The following is a 13,330-nucleotide window of genomic DNA, read 5'->3' as shown; positions in this document are numbered from 1 at the left end:
AAAGTATTGAAAGATGCTGAGACAAGATATTCGAAGCTAGACAAAATGGTGTTGGCGGTAGTAATCACCTCCATCCGCCTGCGCGCATATTTTCAAGCACACACCATCATAGTATGGATGAGTATACCAATGAGGAAGGTGTTACAATGGCCAGAAACATCCGACAGGTTGATGGAGTGGTCCATACGGCTAGGCGAGTTTGACATTCGGTACGAAGGAATGGTAGCATTGAAAAGCCAGGTTTTGGCGGACTTTGTTAACGAATTCACAGAAGAATTCACTAGCTCGCCAAAAGTCAGAAAAGAAGAATGGACAATACATACAGATGGAGCCTCTTCAGAAGAGGGAGTAGGAGCAGGTGTAGTAATAAAGGGGCCAGAGTATGTTCGAATCTTCTATGCAGCCAAACTAGACTTCACCACAACTAACAATGCAACAGAGTATGAAGCCCTAATCCTCGGATTACAACTGTTGAAGGAAATTGTACCGGAGCATATAGTGATATACAGCGATTCAAAGCTGATGGTGAATCAGATAATGAAGAATTTCCATGTCAAAGAGGAAACTTTGGTCAAATATGTGGAAGAAGCAAAGCGGATCCTATCTGTGTTGGAAGGAAAGGATGTGAAGTGGGAAATAGTGCATATTCCCTCGAGAATCGAATATGGAGGCGGATCAGCTGGCTAAAGCAGCTTCCAGCAAGAACCAATGGCGAGACATCACATGTCCATTTACAATCAAAACAAGGCCAGCATTTGAGAAGGAGGAAGTGGCGATCGTCCAACTAGCTAAGAATGATTGGAGAACCGCCATAGTACAATACCTGGAAGAAGGAACCCTGCCTGAAGATAGGAATCATGCCAAGAAGATAGTTAAGAGAGCTGCCCACTATGCTATTGTCGAAGATCAATTATACAAAAAGTCCTTTAGCCAACCATGGTCAAAATGTATCACTACAGATGAAGGACAGGACGCCTTATGGGAATTACATGAAGGGATATGTGGAGCACACGAAGCACATGATACAATTTTTAGGAAGGCAAGATTAGCAGGATATTATTGGCCCACAGCAGAGAAGGATGCCAAGAGAATGGTGAGCGAGTGCCACAATTGTCAAATTCACGCAAATGAAACATATGTACACAAGGCGCTTCAAAGACCAATCGTAAAAGGCTGGCCATTCGCCACCTGGGGCATTGATATAGTAGGGCCCTTCCCGCCTACTAAAAGACAATACAAGTTCATAATAGTGGCGGTAGATCACTTCACCAAATGGGCGGAGGCTGAACCTGTTTCAATTATCACTGCCAGGCGAATGATAGATTTCCTCCACGGCAACATTATCGGAAGATTTGGCATACCCCATACGATCATCACGGATAATGGGACACAGTTCAATTGTGAGGAGTTCAAGAAATACTGCTCAGATTGGGGGATCACCAACAATTTCACCTTCATTTACTATCCACAATCAAACGGGATGACTGAGGTTACAAATCGTATGCTTGTTAAAGGGATTAAGAAAAGATTGGGAGAAAAGAAGAAATGCTGGGTGGATGAATTGATGTCGGTCTTATGGGCGTACCGTACAACCCCTAGGGTGGCGACTGGGGAAATTCCATTCTCTCTTACCTACGGTGTCAAAGCAGTTCTCCCCATCGAAATCAAAAATCCGAGTGGGCGAGTCTCCTTTTATTGTGAGCAGCAGAATGAAGAAAGGCTTAGACAAAGCCTGGATGATCTTAAGACGAAGAGAGATAGAGCTTCTATAAAAATAGCCGCCTATAAACAGCGAATCGCCTCATATCACAACAAAAATGCTCGCCTAATGGAGCTAAATAAAGGGGATTTAGTCCTGAAGAAGGCGGATAAAATCCAGTCGGCAGATGGAAAGGGCAAGTTAGGCGTAACCTTGATGGGACCATACCATGTAGCGGTTAAAATTGGAGCTGCCACCTTCAAGCTCGAGGAGATGGATGGAACAGAGATACCAAGAACTTGGAACATCCAGAATCTCCGCAAATACTTTCAGAAGTAGAATGAAAAGGGCCTTGAGTACTCTTTTTCCTTAGAATAAGATTTTTTCCCAATGGATTTTTTCTTGTTATAAGGTTTTAATGAGGCTCATAAGGGAGGCTATTCATCATTGTAATAAAGGCAAGCATTTCTTGCTTAAATAAAGGAATTGTTGTTAAAGTTAAAGTTGATTTTTTCTTGAATGTTTCTTTTTTAGCATATAATACATAAATGTCTTCTAACCAAGAGGGAAGGCATAGATTGTTCATTCTCTATAGGGTGAGTTCTCCATTGAACGTTCTCCATTGTTTCTCCTGTAGGAGATTTTATGCGAAGTCCCTCCATATCAGGGCAGATTCTCTTCCCCGTGAAAGAATCTTTTAAAAGTCCCTTCATAAGGCGGATCCTAAATTATGAATGTCCCGCGATGGATAGACACTTCTTTGTTGTGAAGTGGTCATTTAGATATCCTATTAATGGGTGGATTGTCCTGCGCAAAGGAAATCTTTAAAAGCTTAGCACAAAAGCTTACCGGGGGACGGCTAGCCACCTACCCCGGAATATGTGGAAGAAGTTTGAAAACTTGGAAAATTCAGAAGAAGTTTGAAAACTTGAGAAAATTCAGAAGAAGTTTGAAAACTTGAGAAAATTCAGAAGAAGTTTGAAAACTTGAAAAAATATAGAAGAAGTTTTCGGAAAAGTTCAGAAATTGGTATACTTAAAAAGCAGTCCAAAGAGTAAGTCTAGGCACTTATGTCTCTCTCAGAAAGCATATAACTAAGTAAATGCTTAAAAGTAAAAGGCATACGTCCAAAAACAAAAACTCCTCAAGAAGAAGCAAAAGAAATATTTAATGTGCAAAAAGATATTGTAGCATTTTTACATAAAAAAGAGACCCTAAACAGTAAGGTCATTAATATTATCATCAAGAGGAGAGGAGTTGGGATTAGCCTCGGTGGGCTTCGACGTAAGCTCAGGGACAGAATCATGATTGCTTTTTGTTTGCTCATCCGCCTTAGGGAGATTCTCACTAGGAGCAGTGTCGCCATCCTCCAAAACGTCCTCCGTGTCCTGAACGATATCATCCAGATCAATGATCCCTTCACTCTTCTTTGGTATAGACGGGGGAGCCAAAGCTTCTTTGAAGATGACCGCCCTAGCATCCACCAAGGAAGCATAGTGAACTGCCTCATTCTCGGAAGGCACCTCCACTTGGGGGTCGTCGAGGCCAGCATCTGGAAAGTCTCGCAAAAGAGCCGCCAGGATGCGCTCACCGTAATAGTAGGCGCGGAGTCCACAAGCTCCCTCCAAGCGTTCCCAATACTTCTCCTGCCTCTCTTGCTCCGCCTTCAGCTCCTCAGACAACCGGGCAGCTTCTGTAGTCTTCTCTTCTAGCTTCTTCTCCAGGTCAGCAAGTTTCTCCTTTAAACCATCCGCCAAAGCACTTGCTGCCCGGGCATTGGATCTGGCGAGAGAGGCCTCATCCTCTAGCTCCTTGAGGCGAGCTTCACTCACTACATTCACGACAAGGTCCGCCTCCACAGCATTTTCAGTGATCAATAGTCTGAGATAGATAATGAAAGAAAGAGTAAGTTAGAAAAGAAAATCACAAAAATATGTCAAAGTCAGAAATAACACTTACCGCCAGAGCCCGACGCTTGATCATTTTAAGGTGAGATAAGGTCTTGTATTTGGCCCTTGTCTCCAGAACAACAGGGAGCTTGCCAATGGCTTCTTCAATGTCATGCATTATGTGCTCCAAAGCCAGGACCAATCCCGGACCATAAGTGGATAGCCAATAGCCCCCAAGATCAGGCTTCGAGGACTGAAAGTTGGAAGAACAGATTAAAGACAAAGGTAAAATTTCAAAATTCCCTATAAAAAATATATAGAAAGAAAAGGCGTACCTGAGAAAAGGAAAAAGAGAATAGGGAGACTTTGGGAGTCTTAACCGGAACCATCTGCTGATCCGGCTCACCAGCTTGTGAAGCCTACACCTGAGGACTGGCCACCCGGGCCTTTTTCGAAGAAGGAGGGGATTGAGCTCCGGAGGTTGCAGGACGCTTCCTGTCCTTATTGCTGAGCGCATTGTTCGCCTTCTCCTGGGCAATCAGAGCTGCTTGAAGCTTACACCTCTCTGCAATAACATCCTTGGCGTTAATTCTCCCCCTGCAAGAAGGGGCGAAGAACAAAAACAAGTCAATAAGGCGAATCAAAAAAGAAGATACCTTCAAAAGCGTAGAAATTATTGTAGCGAATCTCTCCGTCCCGCATTGTTGCCAGAGGTTCGCCAGATTTCATAATAGTCAAAGCCTGGTCATACGTCCAAAAATCATGCTTGAGGGACCGAAGGATCCGCAGGGTACTCTTCTCCTCCTTGGTAAGGTAAAACTTTTGATTCGCCCTTTCTTTTGGATTATAGTGCCATGCGGCAGGAAATCTAAGAGGTACGCCCTCCACTATCTTCACAAAGAAAAATCTTTGCTCCCAACGGTGGACGTTTGACATCTTGCTATGAAAAGGTGAGTACCCTTTTTAATTTGGAAAAAGTAAGGTGACTTTCCACCCCGCGCTTGGATATGGTGTGAAGAGTTCGGAAAAGGCGAGGGCTCAGAATTAAGCCCAGATTCGCCGCCAAGTAAGTATCTAATATTAAATCTAACCAACCATTTGGATGTAGTTGACAAATAGGGATGAGGAAAAATTCGAGAATGTCCCCAATCATCTTAGGGACTGGATAACTAAAGCCCCTCTCGATATGGCTTTGGTAAACTGTAAAATAACCCCTAGGAGGGGATGCAGGTCTTTGATAAGGCGTGGGAACCATACAAGAAGCTGCTCGGAGCCAATGATATAGGGACTGAAGGGTTATCAAAAGGGAAAAGCTAAAACTGGAAGAAGTTACTTCCATTTTAGGGGCCTTTGCCCCTTTCTTTTTAGGAGCAGAAGAACTCGCTTCCTCTCCAGAAGTAGGATTTTGGGTTTTCATGGATGCAGTAGGAATACGAAACGAAGAGGGAGCTAGGGAATAGTTCCAATTCAAACTCGAAGTTCTCTCGGAAGAGGAGGTAGAGGAGGAAAGAAGCATTAAAGCAAACTGAAATTCAAAGGAAGAATGGAGAAACTACAGTAAAAAGATGAACTTACATGAAAAATCGAAGAAGAGAGGAAAAGCTTCTGAGGATGGCTGAAGAAAACCATAGAAAGTAATGGTAAAAGTGATAGAAGTTGAAAGGAAAGCTCTCTCTATTTAGTGAAATGATTAAATAGTTTTGAAAACTGTGTCGAGGACAGCCACCTATAAGAACGTCATTGGCCTAGATAAAGGCACCTGTCAGGAACAATAAATGCTAATAGCATGCGAGGAAGCTGAGAAGTCCTAAAGAACTTAAAAGACCATTTAGGGGGGGCTTCTGATAACATCCGCCATGAAATGTGAAGGACTAAGTTGGAGATATTCCCTAGCAAAGAGGGCTTAAAGAGAGAAAATACCCACCTTCAAGATATATATGGCGAACAGATAAAGATACGACGTCGTCTTAAGCATTCCTTCCGATGATCCACCACATAGCACATAACAGGAATACGATGTCGTGTCAGGGCTACTTACAAGGATCCGCCCAAGAAGGGGTCAAAGGGGATTCGCCTCATATGGCAATACCCTTCTAGAAGAAGCAGAGGATTAGACGACGTAACTCGTTATCATTTAACTAGCATTGATGATAACTGAGAATCTGTCAAAACTCGGAAGTTAGAAGATGAAGTTAAAACACATTGAAAGAGCATTACTCTTCATTAAAAGAGAAGGTTATTACAGTTATCACTCAAACTTGTATAAATACCTTTGTAGCATGACAATAGAGGTACACTTTTTACACACTCTTCTTAGCTTCGTTTTGTCATTACAGTTTATTCTCTTAAGAAATTTACTGACTTAGGCATCAGAGTGCCCCCGGTGGATCCCAACGGTGCCTCACAGGGACGCTCTACGGTGTTACTAAATCTCAACAATATCAAACCGCATGGTTAAAATTAGCACCCCAAATTATTGTGTTAAAAATTATTGAATTTTACGTGATATAATATTTTTATCGTTATAAAAAATGTAAAGTTTGATTGTAGATAAACTGAATAAAGTTATCAGTATAAAAAACTTTACATTTTGCTGCTACTCTTTGGACGACTCTCGGTAGTCTGTTTTGGTTGCGAACTAATTTCACTACTATTAATTTAACTTTTTCTGATACTTGTCGGTAACAACTCAGCCCACAAATGAAAGATCTTTGGAGAGTCGGCGTATCTAGCATCATTTGGATCATCTGAACTTCGCGAAATCGAGTCTGTTTTGAGGATCAGAATCCTAACATACATGTTATGCTTCGTCAACTATGGCGTTTCATCAGAGAGTCAAGTCTATTAATTTCCAGTACTTCTTTTAATCGATAGTCTAACACTCACGTTTTCAGACAACTTGGTATCAAGGGTAACTTACCTCGTGCGTCTCGCATTGTGGAGGTTCATTGGCAAGCCCATAGTCTCGGTTGGACGAAAGTCAGTTTAGATGGCTCTTTTAGTGGTCACAGGGCGGGAGCTGGGGGTGTTTTCTGTAATGGTCGTGGTTTTCCGAAAGGATGCTTCGCTTTTCCGCTCTTTGACACGCATGCTTTTATTGCAGAATTACGAGGTGCAATGCGTGCAATCTTTATTGCCTGAGATAGAGGTTGGCATCAGCTCTGGCTTAAAGTTGATTCTACATACGTATTGAATCTTTTCAAATCTAAATCTATGGTGATACCATGGAGTCTTCGACATGATTGGTTACATTGTTTATCATTAGTTTCGAGAATGGAGTTTTTCATTTCCCATGTATATAGAGAAGGAAATCAGGTGGCGGACGCCCTTGCAAAATTTGGCTCTACAACAGACTCCTTCAAATGGTGGCATGGTGCTCCTGAGTTTTGTAACGAGTTATTAAGTAATGACTATTGTAATAGAGTATCCTACAGGTTCTCTTAGTTCATTGTGATTGTGTTTTTTAGGTTTCTTTCTTTAAAACTTTTTGTATTTGTTCATTTTTTATTTTTTATATATTTCTCCGGGTGAGTTGGTTTGGCTTGGATTCAGGTTCCCTATCGGGTTATCCCTCCTTTCGCCTTTTCCTCCCCCCGAGCTTCTAAGAAAAAAAAAGTTGAAAATTAATTTTTTATATATGTAATATTACTATATAAAAAACATAAAAGAGAGAAAATGGAAGGAGCATACATTTTACCTTAATTCTCTATTACCCCATACTTAATAATTCCTAAACTTTTTCTTTGGTAGATCGTCGAAATAATAAAAAAGAATATTATTTTTACAAAAATACCATTTTTAAGTTAATCTTATTTCGAATTGTAAAAAATAAATTTTAGACACTGACAAGTATCGCTCTTTTATCTGAATTAAATGCTCATATCTAACTAATTTAGTAAATAAAGAATTAAGATGGCCGCAAATAAATGATCATGAATCAAATGTGATAAAATAAAATATCAACGTCTTAATCCATCAAAATCAGAATACTTAGTAGCATCGTGATGTTTAAAATATGAGTATAAAAAAGATGTGTGCAACTTGAAATATTATAGTAATAATTAAAATTGTAATACAAGGTTGAAATTTGAGGCACTAAACAGTAACCGATGAAGTATGATGATGTACATCTACTTCAGAAACAACTCTTTTATTACCTCTTTCTCTTATACTATTGTCAGCAAATTTAAGGCTTGAAAGATGTAAACCTTGTTCTTTCTCCTTTGAGCTCCATTCAGACATGTAATAGTCTTCTTCGGTTACAACTTTTCGAGGTCCCCAAAACATTCCACCCCATTGTGGGAAATGTATAAAACATATAGGAATTGTGCAACATATTATCATTATTCCCATAAGTGTTATCCATGTTTCTTTTGAATATTTTGATCCTTTGAAGAATATCAATTGTGTATGCACTGCTCCTACATTTCCACCTTCTCCAGTCATGCCTGATATTAGTCCCAACGACCTGATAAAGACACAATTCACTATCATTTTTCCCCATTTATATCATATGTAATAATCATATGGCTTAATAATTTACCTTCTTAAGACGAAAGGAACGACACCAAACGTGAGTCCACAAGCAGCTTGGCAAAGAAAAGAGAAGACAATCATTGGTTACAACCGAACCACTTAAGAAAGACATTCTTTCGAGAATTATACAGAAAACACCACCTAATGTCTGAACTACCATAGAGCCCAAAGTCTACCTCTCATCCCATACTTTTTTCCGACCATATCCGATATAATTCCTCCACCCGGCTGAAATATGATATTCGCCAACCCAAAACTTGCCGCAATTATTCCGGCCGTATGTAATTTCAGATTAAACCTGTCATAAAAATACTCGGCAATTATATTATCAATGGTAAGTTCTACTCCAAAACAGTACCCATAACTTAATGCCAAAATCCACCCTCTGTAATTTTTCAATCCATGGTAAAAAATGTTTGAAAATTTATCTTTATGTTTATCCCCGGATTTCTCTAACCGAGCGAAGTTCCCGTCCGGCAAATCTTTGCCGAACATCAACACAGCAAACGCAGAAAGTGTTTGAAACAATGCCGGGATGAAGAACGATATTCTCCAAGCTGTGAATTTCGCTGCTCCGATATCTCGGATTAGGCTGAAAACGAGCGGCATAATCAATTGTGTTGCTCCGCCATCGAGATTCCCCCACCCTGCAGCAACACCGTTTGCTGTAGCGACCACCGGAGCTGACAACATCGAGCTCATCCAGAATTGAGTGGAGACAAAAGTGGCTAAAGAGAAGCCGGTGAAGAATCGGACAAGGAGGAAAGAAATTGGGGAAGAAACGATGGAAGTGAAGTAAACTGCTGGAGCAGTAAGGAGAATCAGAGAAGCTGAGGCAAGTCGAGGACGGAAGAGATCGCAAGCAGTTCCCATAGCTATCCGAGCTAAAATAGCACCGGAAACTGATGAAATGCTCGCATATGTGGCGGAGATTTAGAGAGTAGCCGGAATTCAGTAGCTTTATGGTCTGAATCGACGGGTAGAGCGTATTGCATTCTTCAATTCTCCATATAGATTAATTTGGTGAAGATATGTTAAAAATGAATTGAAATTAGGAAACCATGTTTGAGTTGAATTTATAGCAGCTCTTTTGAAGGTCGCCGGAAAACTGGGAAAAGGAAAGAGACTAACGTGGATTTGTTGCGACAGTAGCATGACTTTTTTTTTTTTTTTTTTCGGTTTAATGTATATTTACACCCTTAAACTTGTCATATTTAAAAATATATCACACACATATAATTGGATTTAAAAACCTGTTACACACCTATAGTTGGCTCATTCGGACCTTCTACGTACAAAATCGTTGATCTTTCGTCTTTAACGAACAAGATAGTATAGATGTTACAGGAAAAAAAAGAAAAGCGCATGCGTGAGTTCGTTCGGTATGCCACCTCATCCGTCAAAGATGAAAAATCAACGATTTTGTATGTAGGAAGTCGCCGGCTCCAGGGGGAGGCCGTCTAAACGGCCGCCTAGGGTCTCCGATCGGAATTTTTTTTAAAATTTGATAATTATTAAAAAAAATTATAGTTTAAAGGTATATAGATTTAGATATATAACAAAAAATACTGCTAGTTGAATAGTAAAGACATCGTTGATATATTTATAAGGGTGAGAGTTCGATTTCTTAGATTAACATTTTTTGTTCACATTTTCTCTTATTTTTTCTTACTTTCTTTCATAACACAAATGTATAAATTATTACTTTTTTATTGTAGTTATTTTTAAATTTTTTATTTTTTTATAAATTAATTACAAGATGAAATTCACTTATGAATTACAATTTGTAATTTGGTTCAAAATGTTATTTAGACTCTGATTTATTTAAAATTTTAATATTTGGCCACTAATTTATTATTTGGTCACATTTAGACCATAAACTATTTAAATTGATGAAATTTCACTCAATTTTGATGATTCCTTGGATCAGCATTTGTTGGTTCATTTTTTCTTTCTTTCTTTTGACAACACATGTACTGATTTTTTTCTGAACTTTTTTTAATATTTGGAAACAATGTATAAACTATTATTTTGTTATTGTAGTGATTTTTAAATTTTTTATTTTTTTAATTACAAGACGAAATGCATTTATAAATTACAATTTGTAATTTGATATAAAATGTTATATATTTAGACTCTGATTTATCTAAAATTTTAATATTTGGCCACTAATTTATTATTTGGTCACATTTGGACCATAAACTATTCAAATTGATGAAATTGTACTTAATTTTGATTAAATCTTGACAAAATTGTTTCCTTATGATATGTGGTGATATTTTGACATATGGGCTTGACATGTCGTACGGTTTAAAGTTGATTTACCCAAATAATTAATGAAATTAAAACAAAAAAAAACAAATATCTAAACTAAAATTTATCAAATCTAGTTAGTTATCAAAATATCATCATATGTCAATAATTCTATTAAGTTTTCATCCAAATTGGATTGAAATTTCACCAATTGGGATAGTTCAGTGGCCAAATGATAAAATTTTAGATAGATAAAGCGACAAATGACAAGATTCCTTGGATCAATCGATGTTCAAATAGTGATTTAAGCTTGTAATTCATAATAAATATGCGACTCAACCAATTTTTAATCTCGAAGATAAATTCTTGTGGTTCTTTTCATAGAATCTTGCGATTAGGTTTGAGTTCAGCCGTCCAAGCTTAATTTTCAGAAATTAATACTTTGTTGCTTGCTTGCTTCTCGCATGACTAGTGAGAAGAAACTTGATTTTAAATATATAAAAGAAAACTCAATTTTACATATACAAAAGCAAGAAGAATAATAATTTCTTAGTTTTATGTTATTTTTTTAATCAGTTTTATGTTAATAATTTATTGATTTTACTATTTAATATTTATTATTTCTAAAATAGTATTAGATTTAGATATGAAAAAAATGCACAATGCGCCTAGGGCCTTCAAAATGCTGGAGACGGTCCTGGAGGTCGAATGCGCCAAATATAAGTGTGTGATAGGCTTTTAATATGTGTGTCATAGGTTTTTAAAACCAACTCTAGATGTGTAATAGGTTATTTTAAAAGTTTAGAGTGCTATTAGGCAAAACTTGTCAAGTTTAGGTGTGTATATATGCATTAAGCCTTTTTATTTATTTATTTATTTTGTAAACAAGATCTTCGAGTAAATTACACCATGGTCACTGAATTTTACCTATTTAATATTGTAGTCGTTAAACTTTAATCTTTAATGTTATGGTCACTGAATGCTACACTTTTTAATACGAGTAGTCACTTAATATCTTAAAATGACCATTGACAACCTCAAAATAAAAAAAAATAAAAAAGTTAATGATATTCTAAAGAACTTTAATTTTTGAAAATTTTCGTTTTGATGTCATTTAAGTGTTGTTTGGTTAGGAGAGAGAGTGAATCTTTAGAATAACTTTAATTTTTAAATATTTTTATTTTGAGACCGTTAACGGTTACTTTTGAGGAGTTAGTTTGAGTAACCACTAATATTAAAAAATGTAAACTTTAGAAGTCATAGAGTTAAGAATAGAAGTTCAGTAGCCACAATATTAAAATAAGTAAAGTTCAGTACCATAAATGAATAATTTAGCCATTGATTTTGTAAACAAAAAATCTTCCTATTTTTCAGGAAGCGGCAAGAGTAGAGGCCAAAAGCTTTGAAGGAGGTGATGAGATAAAGGATTAAATAAAACAGTAAATCATTTTTTTTTTTTTTTTTTTTGCTTAATACATCACCAGCTCTCTGAACTTATCATAATAATAGATTGACTCTTTGAACTTTATAAGTATATCACTAGGTCTTTAAACTTACTTATTTCGTATCACCAGCTCTCTTCGTATCACCAGCTCCCTAAATTTGTCCATAAAAATTGATTAGCTTCATGAACTTTACAAGTATCTCACCAGCTACTTAAACTTGTCTATTCTGTAACAACTAAATACAAAAATCATAATACTAACTCGAAATAAGTTGCAAAAATACCCCCTAACGTTTTGGGTCAGGGGTAATTTTACCCCTAACGTCTAAAATAGTACAATTTTACTCCTAACATTGGAATCCAAGAGCAATTTTACACCTAACATTGATAAATTGGGTTAATTTGAGAAATAATTCATCAAACTGTCTTCTCGGTCATGAATCGTGTCATCTACACTTCATACGTGCGTCATTTTATCAGTAATTAATCACAAATATATGTTGGAATGTGAAAAAAAAAATATACTGATTTTTGTAAGAATTAGACAAAAAAAATTCAAAAATTCACCAAATTTATAAATTTGCTATTGGCTACTAATGTTAGTGGTAAAATTGCATCATTTTAGACGTTAAACGAAAGATACCCCTGATCCAAAATGTTAGGAGTATTCTTACACCTTAATCCGAGTTAGTATTATGATTTTTGTATTTAATTGTTACGGAATAAGCAAGTTTAAGGAGCTGTTGAGACACTTTCAAAGTTTGAGGGAGCTAATCAATTTTTATGGACAAGTTTAGGAAGCTGGTGATACGAAATAAGCAAGTTTAGGGAGCTGGTGATACACTTACAAAGTTCAGGGAGTCAATCTACTATTATGGACAAGTTCAGAGAGCCGGTGATATATTAGGCCTTTATTTTTTAAAGAGTAAATTTCAAATAAAACATATATGGTTTCACTAATTTTCAGATAAAGAACTGTAGTTTATTTTTTGTCAAAACGAATATTAAGGTTTCGCACTTTTTTATAAAACAATGACCTTTTGGATTAATGATATTAAAACGATATTTAACGACCTGAAAATGAAAATTTTCAAGAATTAAAGTTGTTCAATATCATATTTGCTATGGAACTACATTTTCGATTTTCGAAAATCATATTTTTGGAACTTTCTCTCTCTAAACATTAACTTTCTCTCCCTTTACCAAACATCATCTAAATAATCTCAAAATAAAAAAAGTTGAAGAATTAAAGTTACTTAGAATATTAGTAGTTCTTAAAATATATCATTTTTGAAGTCGTCAAAGGTGATTTTAATAGTATCAACAGAAAATGTCTTTATTTTGTTAAAGTTGAAAACCTCAGTCCTTACTTTGAAAAAAAAAAGTAAATCGCAGCTCTTTATCTGAAAATTAGTGAAACCATATGGGTTTTATTTGAAATTTATCCTTTTTTAAATTAGACCGACGTCGTTTTGGAGGGGAGCCCAGTTTTAAAAATAATAAATAACC

General features: G+C 36.8%; 1 protein-coding gene across 1 annotated transcript; it reads right to left on the bottom strand.

Moving 5' to 3' along the window:
• Positions 1 to 7,683: 7,683 nt before the first annotated feature.
• Positions 7,684 to 9,118, bottom strand: LOC136229699 (high affinity nitrate transporter 2.5-like). Its single transcript, XM_066018606.1, has 3 exons — positions 8,301 to 9,118; positions 8,132 to 8,177; positions 7,684 to 8,056 (listed from the first exon to the last, which is right to left on the bottom strand). The coding sequence occupies exons 1-3, from the start codon at positions 8,995 to 8,997 to the stop codon at positions 7,684 to 7,686; spliced, it is 1,116 nt and encodes a 371-aa protein (XP_065874678.1). The 5' UTR covers positions 8,998 to 9,118.
• Between the last annotated feature and the right edge of the window lie 4,212 nt (positions 9,119 to 13,330).

The sequence above is a fragment of the Euphorbia lathyris genome, chromosome 5, assembly GCF_963576675.1.
Source record: "Euphorbia lathyris chromosome 5, ddEupLath1.1, whole genome shotgun sequence".
Taxonomy (NCBI): domain Eukaryota; kingdom Viridiplantae; phylum Streptophyta; class Magnoliopsida; order Malpighiales; family Euphorbiaceae; genus Euphorbia; species Euphorbia lathyris.
This window is presented reverse-complemented; position numbering and strand designations above follow the sequence as displayed.

What these genes read in the sequence shown, in the direction of transcription:
- LOC136229699 (XM_066018606.1), bottom strand. Translation starts at nt 8,997, where the DNA reads ATGGGAACTGCTTGCGATCTCTTCCGTCCTCGACTTGCCTCAGCTTCT. An exon ending in AAAAAAGTATGGGATGAGAG is followed by an intron (nt 8,178 to 8,300) that starts GTAGACTTTGGG and finishes TTCTTTGCCAAG; the next exon opens with CTGCTTGTGGACTCACGTTT. An exon ending in GTTCCTTTCGTCTTAAGAAG is followed by an intron (nt 8,057 to 8,131) that starts GTAAATTATTAA and finishes TGTCTTTATCAG; the next exon opens with GTCGTTGGGACTAATATCAG.